Source organism: Rhinopithecus bieti, unplaced genomic scaffold (assembly GCF_001698545.2).
Source record: "Rhinopithecus bieti isolate Rb0 unplaced genomic scaffold, ASM169854v2 scaffold_5476, whole genome shotgun sequence".
Classification (NCBI taxonomy): Eukaryota; Metazoa; Chordata; class Mammalia; order Primates; family Cercopithecidae; genus Rhinopithecus; species Rhinopithecus bieti.
This window is the reverse complement of record NW_016805433.1, coordinates 2,608,039-2,619,027: the sequence shown is the minus strand read 5'-3', so window position 1 is coordinate 2,619,027 and position 10,989 is coordinate 2,608,039. Positions and strand designations below refer to the sequence as shown.

The 10,989-nt window shown below is 32.1% G+C and overlaps 1 protein-coding gene and 1 long non-coding RNA gene across 4 annotated transcripts in view; one reads left to right on the top strand and one right to left on the bottom strand.

Moving 5' to 3' along the window:
• The window catches only part of LOC108529951 (uncharacterized), a 68,614-nt gene that overhangs the window by 25,492 nt on the left and 32,133 nt on the right, over nt 1-10,989 (bottom strand). The gene's annotated exons all lie outside the window — the stretch shown is intronic.
• Nucleotides 1-10,989, top strand: part of ZDHHC17 (zDHHC palmitoyltransferase 17) — an 89,358-nt gene that overhangs the window by 50,624 nt on the left and 27,745 nt on the right. For all 3 annotated transcript variants that reach the window (XM_017872513.1, XM_017872515.1, XM_017872514.1), the window contains 3 exons: nt 560-624; nt 1,278-1,440; nt 7,492-7,617. In XM_017872513.1, coding sequence (XP_017728002.1) covers nt 560-624; nt 1,278-1,440; nt 7,492-7,617 — 354 coding nt within the window. The remainder of the gene's footprint in view (nt 1-559; nt 625-1,277; nt 1,441-7,491; nt 7,618-10,989) is intronic.

Here is a 10,989-nt window from a genome sequence, read left to right as displayed (position 1 = left end):
AATACCAAAATAATGAGCCGAAAAATGGTGAAAATGGTGGGAAGGCAGGGGGATTGCTTTAGTGTGTTGCTTTTCCCCACAAACTGCAGAATCATTTAACTCTAAAAATGTACATGTGTAACAATAAAAACTTATTTTAAAAAAGTATATTAAAATGTCAGTTCTTTTTATTTTTTGTTTTGAAATGCCTAGGAATAAATAGTTTTGTCATTCTCTCTTATGCATTAGTGTAAACAAGTTTTTCAGAAACTTCAATCACTTAACCTGTCTTTTGTGGTTGAAAGGTCAGAAGAGGTTAAGAATTTTAAATGTGAAACATTGAAAGTCTGATTAAAATATCTTAAAAGGGAATACTGTAAAAGCATGATATATGTTAACTAGAGTATATAGTGACAAGAGTTTTATTTTAAAGTTAAGAAAGAGAAAGTTTCATACATTATCCTTGATTGAGTAGTATTATATTTGCTTCTCCTGTTATATATAGATTAGATTTTTCCAAGCAGATTTGGTTATGAACTTATAATTTAACTGTCTGACTTTTTTCTTTTTACTTTATCAGGATGTAGATATGATGGATCAGAATGGAATGACGCCTTTAATGTGGGCAGCATATAGAACACATAGGTATGTAATGACTATAAAAAACTTATTCAGGCCATTTCAGCATAATACAATGTGAAGTAAGAGAGAGGAAAAAGCAGTTAGTACTGTACTCACTAATATTTACAATTTTTATTATGACTATAGTATACATAAATTACCATTTTGGATGTTTTGGTGTCTTTGCTGTCTCTCCCTCAGTGATTAGAGCTTCCTTATCTATTTCTCTTTTAACAATTTCTAAGAAAGGAAGTCCTCTTTTTTTAAAAGTGATTAATTTTTTCATGTGATTTACATATTGACAAATTTACTGTATTAATTAGTAAGTTGTCTTAGATTACTTTTGGAAGACTCCAAATTTAAATTTAAAAAAATGTTATTCTTTAATTGTATACGTATTAATGACATCCATTTCTATGTCAAAAATAGAAAATGTCAGGACAAGTTGCTTATTCCCTGAAACTATTAATACATTACTTTATATGGTGTTGTACATACTTAATACTTCATATTAGAATATTGTCATTATTGATTGTAAAGTTGTTGAGTAGGTTAAAATAGAAGTGTTCCAAAATGGAATGCTACTGTAAGCATAATCAGTTTAGTATTTGTAATGATTTCTATAATTGAAATTAGGGTTGTTGTTGTTGTTTGTTTGTTTTTTTTTTCCTTTTCAGTGTGGATCCAACTAGATTGCTTTTAACATTCAATGTTTCAGTTAACCTTGGTGACAAGTATCACAAAAACACTGCTCTGCATTGGGCAGTACTAGCAGGGAATACCACAGTCATTAGCCTTCTTCTGGAAGCTGGAGCTAATGTTGATGCCCAGAATATCAAGGTAAAAAATATTCTATATTGATAATACTGTATGAAATGTGGCTACTAATATATGAATTCTGTAATAAAACAAGTTTTTCATAGACTATCAGAGTTGAAAGAAACTTCTTCAGTAAAAGGTGTATAGTTAAACCACATTATGCATAATACATTTTAGTAATTCTTTGACTTGGTTATTTTATTGTCTTATTTTTTAAAAGGTCAAGAGATTTAAATTTGATAAATGCCTTTATGGTGTTTATGGGAGGACCCCCACCCCACCATGGTGGACTAATCCAGGAAAAGTTACAATGTTATTTAAGAGGCAAGCACAATTAACATTTACTCTCGAAACATTTAGAAATCAGTAAACATTTTATTAATACATGCAATAAGATTCTATTGCTAGTCTCAAATTTTGGTTATTTCTTTTCATTTTTAAAGCTTCAGGATCCACCATGTCTTTCAGTAACGAACTTGTTCTGTAAAATTACTTTAAACATCATCTTTTAATAATGTGCATTCATAAGTAACTGTACCCATTGACAAATGTTCTTTAATTTTGACTATAATTTATAGTATTTTCTGAGTTATGTTTCTTAAATTTCTAAGGGATTTGTGCTAATTAAATATGAAGGGGGTTCAAGACACATACTAATCTGAAATGGCCAATCAAAAAGTAGGTTATCTCCTGCTGGATCAGGGTATCTGTTTATGTTCCAATGAATAGTTTGTTCTTCCTTGATTCAGTTACTGACTAGTTTTATAGAGCATAATTTATTAAGCTTATCAATTTTTAGAAATAGTCTAATTACAAACATTTACTTAAAAGTAAATTAATATTGGAAACTGTAAGATATTGATAAAATCATGTATTTTTTTTTCTTTCCTTTTAAAAAAATTTCATGTCTTCTTGTCCCTAACAAAAGTGATCAGAATAGTTTCGTATCTGCCACTAAACATAGGGAAAGAAGAAAGTCAGCATATCATAGTGCCTGATATTCAGTGGGCACTCTAGGTATTTATTGACTCAGTAAATGAAGATTTATGTAGTCTTGAGTTTTACCGAAGGTAATTTTCATGACTGCTAGGATACCTCTCTGCTACTTCAGAAATTATAGAGAAAGAAATGTTTGCTTTTAAATGTTTTAAACAGGATGCTCTTAAAAGTTCGTAACACTGGAATGAGTAAATTAGCTGACCCCAGGTCTGAAGGTTAAGAAAAGAGAAGTTTGACTAAGCATGATCAATATACCTATAAGAAAATTATGTGAGATAACCTCATGTTTTATTATCTTAATTAGAGTGTTACTACTTTTTTTCTCGTTGCTACCAGACAGCCATTCCTAAGGTGATCATGTGCGAGGAATACATTTAAAGATACTTAGTATTATTGAAAAAACAGGATTAATTTTAGTTTGGCAAATAGTAAGACTCTGTAGACCTTCTGTCAATAGCCATATCAGTGTACAGAAATTACGGTAATACCAAAGAATTATGACAGTAAAATGACTACACAGTTCTGGAGTTTGAAACTAGTATTGTATATTTTTAGAGCTTTTAAAAGTATATTTTCTGTTCATATAAAATTAGGTTAAATTCAGTCAACAGTCATTGGGATTTGAGGAATGGTTTTTAAATTCAGTGTCTTTTCAAGTAAGTAATGAAGACTTGTACTTCTCATTAGCCATTGCATAAACTTTTAAATTACTCTTAGTAAAATGAATACAGCAAATTTCAACAGAAAGTTAATGGTAAGAGTAGAGATATTTAAAATTATTTAAATGATTTTGAACTTTGCATTTTTAATGTTTTATAGGTTCAGGCACAAGAGTTATTTGGTACCAAGAAACAATGAAATAGAATGTAGCTTCCTTCACTATTGAAGTTCATGTGAATACTTTCCAGAGTCTACAGTGTCTGTAATTGAGCTAATTATTATACCTTAAAGCTTTTATTTAAATTCAATTTTTTTTCTAGTTATGTTTTTTTTATTAATGTTTAAACTTTATCTGTCACATGTAATCAAGGTTGGCTGTTGACAAAAAGTTTTTTTCATGTAATTCCCTGGTAGCTTCTGGAGTGATGGTACTTCTAAAGAAAATAAATGGAATTTATTGTATTTGCTCAGGGAATATTTATACTTTCAGGAGAAAATTACCTATATCTACACTGGTGACAAAGTAGATTTTGTTTTAAAAGCACTGTATATATAATTAAAAGATGAAATGAGTATCAAATGCCTTTTTTAAAAATGGGGATCTGCCTCAGAGGCATTCCCAACATACTTAAGTCATCACCTTCTAATAGAAACCATGTATTTATTCATTTAACAAATTCTTGTTCAATGGTGGGTGGTGGGGAGTCACATTGTTCAAGACAGATAAGGTCCCTATTCTTTCAGAACATACATTCTGTTGAGGAAACAGCCAATAAGTGAATAATAATAAAAGGCAAATGTGATAGAGTGACTGGGATGGAAGGACCACATCTGGTGAGAGTGATTTGGGAATGCCTCTGAGGAGATGACATTTGCTTTCAGAATTATGTAATGAGAAGGGATCAGTTATACAGAGATACATGGGAAAAAACTTCCCATGTAGAGGAACATGCAAGTGTGAGGTCTTAAACAGGAGTGAGATTGCCATGTTTGAGGTGCAGAAATAAGGACAGTGTGGCCAGAGTACAGTGAGCAAGGTGGTGAAGTCACTTGGAGAAAGGCAGGTGCTATCTCATGCAGTGTAATGATAAGGAGCTTTAATTGTATTCTCAATCATGGGAAATAGTTGAAAGGATTTATGTAGGCTGATTATATGATCTGCTTTTTGTTTTAAATATTTTTTAAACATTACTTTGGTTGATGTATGGAGAATGCATTGAAGAGTTAAGCAAATGGAAAAGATGGAGATCAGTTAGACTGTTGCAATAAATCAGACAAGTGATAATGTTAGCTTAGCCTAGGATCAGAGGAGTAGAGGTAGAGAGAAATGACTGCATTTGGAGAAGATATTTTAAAGTAGAAATAAGAAGTTAGATTAGGTATAGGGATAAAAGAAACCATCATTGATGACTCAGGTTTTATTTTGGGTAACCGAGCATCTTGTGATATCACATGTTGAGATTGTGAAGACTGAAGGAGAAGTACTTTTTGTGGTGAAGGTGATAGGAATTGGTTCTGTTTGGTAATATTTAATTTGAAGTGGTGTCTTTTCGCTGTGTTAACTATTAAGCTAATTAAGTAAACTTAAATTGCTGCCAGTTTTGAAAAGGAAACATTTATTTAAGAAAATACCTAGAATATTTGTCCAGGAATTTAACCAAATTTATTTATACCTATATATTTTTCCATTTTTAAGTCTTAAGAAAGAATCTTGTTGATAATAATGGATTATAACAAGAAGATGCAGCCTGCAAATCTGGCTATGGCTTTAATAGCTATAAAAGTTATATTTTCAAAGAATATGAAAAATTACACTTTGTGTTATAATTCTATAAGATCCCCCTTCTCTAAAATACCTATTTTCTCTATATAAGTTTCTTAGAAATCTTTCTTTATATTAACTAGAGATTTACCTTCACATATTAGTTGCTCAGTTCTTTTCATGTATAAACAAATGTTCCTTTATCAAAATAAGATAGAACTTACTTTAAAGACAATTTATACTAAATGATATGTAACTTTAAAATTGCTGTTTTCATCTTTAGAAGGATCAGGAATAGCTGTATACCCTAGGTTTTTTTTATCTGGAGTCCCCCCAGTGGACTTTGGTTGGGGAAGGTGTGAGTCCACAGACCACTGAAATTACTGAAAAACAGTTACGTGTATCAGCATTCTTCTGGGAAGAAGAACAGTGGCTGTCATCAGAAAAGACTCAAAAGACTTTAAGAACCAAGCCCATAGATAATAGCTACATGAAATAAATTTAAATCTCTTCTTGTAAAGCAACAACAGGGGAAACAAGTGATCTGGAATACTGAGAATAGGAAACAAAACACAATTATGGCCTTACCCAGTAATCCCTTTTGTGGTAGTATCTCATTTGTGATTAAAAAAATAATAATCCTTAGCATATGTTTTTGGTTATACTGATAAATTTAGATGAATTGAGTTTGGGAGGAACAGTTAATCTCTGAGTGCTGCCCAAGCAGTTACAATCTTTTCTTTCTAAACTTATCAAAGAACATAGTTTTTAGCTTGTACAGAATGTAAAATTACTGAGCTCTGTTCGTTAACGTATTGAAAGACCTCTTTTATAGTTTCTTGAAATGAGGTAAGAAACTGTTTCTAGAAAACAGTTTTGTATTACCTCTTAAATACCTGACCTAGATGGTCTCCAAGGAAATTTTTTTTTAAATTTTGACAATGAAATTCAACCTTACATAGGTGAAATGTTGAGTGATCTTACCCTCAACCATAATGTTTATCTGACCAAAACTTTTGAATACTTTCTTTTATTAACAGTTACATAGTCTATAATTACTCCATGTAAATTCTTGCTGTTGTTGCTATTGTTAGTATTATTTATTATTTTGGCTGAGACATGGAGTGATCAAATAAATACAGACTTAACTCAGAACCCTGGTTTCAATATACTTCCTTAAATGAATTGAGTGTTTATTTTACCAGCTGAATAAAATAACTATACAAAAATAGTTAGATGACTAGAGGAGTAGTTGAAAGATATTTTAAAGCTCCCTCAATCTTTTTGTCTAGGCAATCCTTAGGTGTCACATGGCCCTCTAGTGGAAGGGATGCTCAGCTGGACCGAGGCAACTGCAGGATATTCCCGGGGAGTTGTTACCCAAGGGATTGCTTTTATTCAGGTAATCTTTATAGTTTGGATTAATTAGTTGGTTCTGACAACTTAGGTGATGGGATTTTGGAATAGGTAAGGCTATATTTTAAAGTAAATATCCCTATTTGTGGAAGACTCCTAGATTAGCCCATTTCTTACTAAATACCATTGATCTTTATGTTAAAGGATTGATTGGGCTTTTTGTTGTTACTGTTGTTTTGTAATAGTTGTTGCTGTTGGTGGCAGTGGTGTGTTTTATTTTGTTGTTTATTTTTTAATATTAAAAAAGAAACCCTATACTTGATAAATAATCATTCCTCATAAATAAGGCACCCCAAGGCTCTTTATGGCTTTATTCTTTTTGACTTTGTTTTTGGAAATAAAATTTCAGTGTTTTTTACTTTTTAAAAGTAGTTTTGAATATTCATCTTTACATTCTTGAAACTTTGGTAAGCATTTAAAGTTTCACTTTTCTATTGGAAGAAATGGATAAATAGTGGAAGACATTAAATAGAATGGAAATGTAGGTGTCTGACTGAATTGCAAAAGGAGAAATAAGATTTTAAATTTTAAATTAGTTAAGGCAAAAAGAAGCATAGACCTAAAATTGGGAATGCTTATTTGTTTCTTACTTTGATACATTTTATTCCTATCAGGTAAATTCCCTGGCATTCTTTTTCTTAGGATTAAAGGGGGATACAAATTCATAACTTGAATTTGTTATTTTTAAAAATCATTTCTCATTTACTTTGGAATCTTCTGGATGGGTGAATGAATATAAATCAAGAATGCCAGTATGATAGTGATAGAAGTAGAGACTGACTTTTCCTTTTCTTTCCTATTCTCTTCTGAAGACTCTTATCATTGTTGAAATAAAACAGAGATTTCTGGCAACTTGATATTATAGCAAGGTGTTTTGTAGCAATAACTATTACTAATGAAATTTTTAAAGAATATGAAATAACTGATAAACTTAGTGACAGCCTCTGATCCAGCAGATACTAAAATACCTACTTTTTGATTTGCTCTCTAATATGTCAAAATGCAGGCAAAAATAAAATCTACAGAATATGATGAGAAAATACATTTTGTGATTATTCTTTGGGAAAGCATAATAAGAAATATATAATGATGCAGGTGTTTTAGTAATTATTTTACACAATGTCAAAACAATGTTAATAGGGCAGTAAATTAATTTTATAGAAGTTCTTTAGAGGTAACTAAGATAGGCTGCTTTTACATTTTTAATAGGAATTTTTTTCTATTTATATTATCAGGGCGAATCAGCACTTGATTTGGCAAAACAGAGAAAAAATGTGTGGATGATCAACCACTTACAAGAGGCAAGGCAAGCAAAAGGATATGACAATCCGTCCTTCCTTAGAAAGCTGAAAGCTGATAAGGTAAACTCATAACTAAAGATTTTGTTTTTTCTTTTTTTTTTGGAAATGGAGTTTTGCTCTTGTCACCCAGGCTGGAGTGCAGTGGCGAGATTTTGGCTCACTGCAGCCTCTGCCTCCCAGTTTAAAGTGATTCTCGTGCCTCAGCCTCCTGAGTAGCTGGGGTTATAGGTGCCCATCACCATGCCCAGCTAATTTTTGTATTTTTTTAGTAGAGATGGGGGTTTTACTATGTTGGCCATGGTGACTTCAGGTGACTTTACCTTACTTCAGGTGATCCACCCACCTTGGCCTCCCAAAGTCCTGGGAATACAGGTGTGAGCCTCCGTGCTTGGCTGAAAATTTTCAACATATAATTTTTTAAGTAGGATTCATAGGCACACTTACTTAGCATGAGTATTTACAGCCTTTAATTTTGGCATTACTCTGTAATTTTAAAAATATTATTATACTCGGAATAAATGAAAGTAAATAAAGTTTCCAAGGGCTCTTACCTACCTGGTTGGTGACCTTTTGGGGCTGTCTAATAATTAAGAAGGATTGGTATGTATGAAATTATTTAAATCTCCATCGGCTACTCGTGTAAATTTTGGTTCATTATTTCAACTGGGCTTTTGTAAAGTAATAGATAAAATAAAGGTTTTCTAGTGAATGCTTGTTTGTTAGTATGATAATAAATTGTGAAATAGCTTAGTTCTAATACATCTTTTTAAACTACTCATAACTCCAGCTCTAACTTGAGCTTTGCATTCTTTTGTGATATGTTGTATACTTTTTTTCAGAGAGAGAGAGCTTATAAGCTCATTTTAGATCATCTATATGCCTTCAGTTTTAAATTGTATGACTGTTGGCTCTGTTGCCTAATTACAATAATATGCTACTAGAACTTAGAATATTTCCCCCCATAGAGGGGGTCTAGGTTCTGCACAATCTTATTTCCCACAAAAAAGAAGTTAACTGCCTTAGAGTTTCTTTATGTACCTAAATATCTGTCAAGATGTCTGCTAACTTGTCAGTAATCACAACTTGAGTGGCATTAAGTCTTGAGTACCATCTTTTGTATATCGTGTTTAGGCTGTTCTACTGGCAATGTTGATTATTTAAAGTTAATATTGATCTATCTGTTACCAAGGCAAAAAGACAAATTTGGGATAAACAGAAGTACACTTGAAAGCATTGCCTCCTTTATTTATGGGAGTTTGGACTCCCTTAATCAGTTGAGAAGTCCCCTGGTCCGTTACTTAGAAGAATTAGATTCATAGTTTATAAACTTGGCTGTTTTCAGCCCTATGGCTGAGAATAATGAACAATTTTTGCATGTCATGTTAACTCTTCTATTTAATTATTAGATATGATACAGAAAATGATTTATTTTGTGTTGCTCAGTTTTCTAGGATTTAGAGCTGTTTTGCTCAACAGAGTGAAAAATGGCCGTCTTATTTTAGGCTAGTAATAAAAATATCTTGTGTTACTTTGGAAAATCCCACAATGTTGGTGCTTTTGTTTTGTTGAATGTGAATATTCTGAAGTTTTATTTTACGTGTGTGTGTGTGTGTATATATATATAGTCATAAATGACTTACAAATATTAGACGTTGCATTAATATGTAAAGTTAGCATTAGTGAATGATACATCAGGTTTATGTGTTTGGATATGATTTTTTAAAAAAGAACTTCTTTAGAAGTTTAGTACAATTTTAACATTGGTGTACCATTGTGGTCAGTTCAGAAATGGAGTTTTTTTCCTGCTTTTTTTCATTGGTAGCTTTAAATGTATTAAAATTTTATAAAGGTTACTTTTAAAACCTATGATGATTGGGAGAGTAATCTTTAAAGGTTGAAGGTAACCATGATATATTTAAAAATTACGATGATTAGGGGACCTGTGAGATTAAGCATCTGTAATTATGTAGACTGTTCTTTCTTTTTCCATGTCACATTGGAAAAGTTTCAGTCCTTAGCATGTTTTGATTTGCTAGCCTATGAAGTGTGTTTTATATTTAAAACTAAAAAAGAAAATAGTGACACCTAGGACTCAATAGTGTTTTATTTTAAAAAGTCATTCCCTTAAGAAAAATAAAAATGTCATTCCAAAAGGGGGGAAATATTTTTGGATAGTGCTAGTAGACAGATAAAGAGGGAATCTTTAGCCAGGTGTGGTGGTACGCCTGTAGTCCCAGCTACTAGGGAGGCTGAGGCAGGAGGATTGGTTGAGCCCGGAAGGTTGAGTCTGCAGTGAACCAAAATCATGCCACTGCACTCCAGCCTGGGTGACCGAGTGAGACCTTCTCTCCAAAAAAAAAGAAAGGGGGACAGTCTTTTTAGAAAACGATTTTAAAATATCTTAGATTTTTTTAAGTAAAAAGATGTTAAACAGGCATATTTATGGTTAAATAAGTCTCCTTAGTAAGTTGGAGGGACATCTTTAAATTATTATTTAGAGGGGGTTTGGGAGTAGGAGGGAAGTTGGCTATAAAAGGGCAATATGAGGAATCCTTTTAGTAGTGGAAATATTCTGTATCTGGACTGTATCAAGGTTAGTTTCCTGGTTGTGATATGCTACTGTTACCATTGTTGTGATATGCTACTGTGATATGCTGGATGTTACCACGGTGGAACAAAGGATATTTAGGATCTATCTGTGTTACTTATTACAACTGCGTGTGAATCTATAATTATTCCAAAATAAGAAGTTTAATTTAAAAAGGGGCTTCTGAATCTAGGTGGTGTATATACTTGACTATGTGATTCTTTCAAATTTACTATATAGTTGAAAATTTTCCTTTTAAAATATACGAGAAAAGAGATTTCTCACATAGCAGCGCATCACCATTATATTTTTATAGTACCATTTTATGTGCCCATACACTCTCTCTCTTCTGAGTAGTAAATCTTCTCTAATGTCTTGATACAAAGTTCATACTTACTAGAAAAAAATTGGATTAGTTATTTTGCTACAGCATAAAATTAAAGCCTGAAATTGATGTTTAATTATTACTCTAAGTTAAAATTACACATTTAGTTCAGAAAATGAATTACAGTGGCCAAATTGGGGAAGACATGGTCATTTATATGAAAAAAAAAATCCCACTTATTTTAGTGGAAGCTGATAGTATGAAAGGGGTGCTAAAAATGTGTAATGTAACCTTAGCTTTTAGAAAGATAAGTATTCAGTAAGGAAAGCAGTGTTTATACTCTGCTTTGTTAGACCACAGCTGTTTTGTTTTTTTTTTTTTTTCTTTTCTTTTGTGTGACAGAGTTTCATTTTGTTGCCCAGGCTGAAGGGCAGTGGCCTGATCATGGCTCATGGCAGCCTTGACCCTTGACTTCCCTGGGCTCAGGTAATCCTCCCACCTCAGGCTCCCAAGTAGCTGG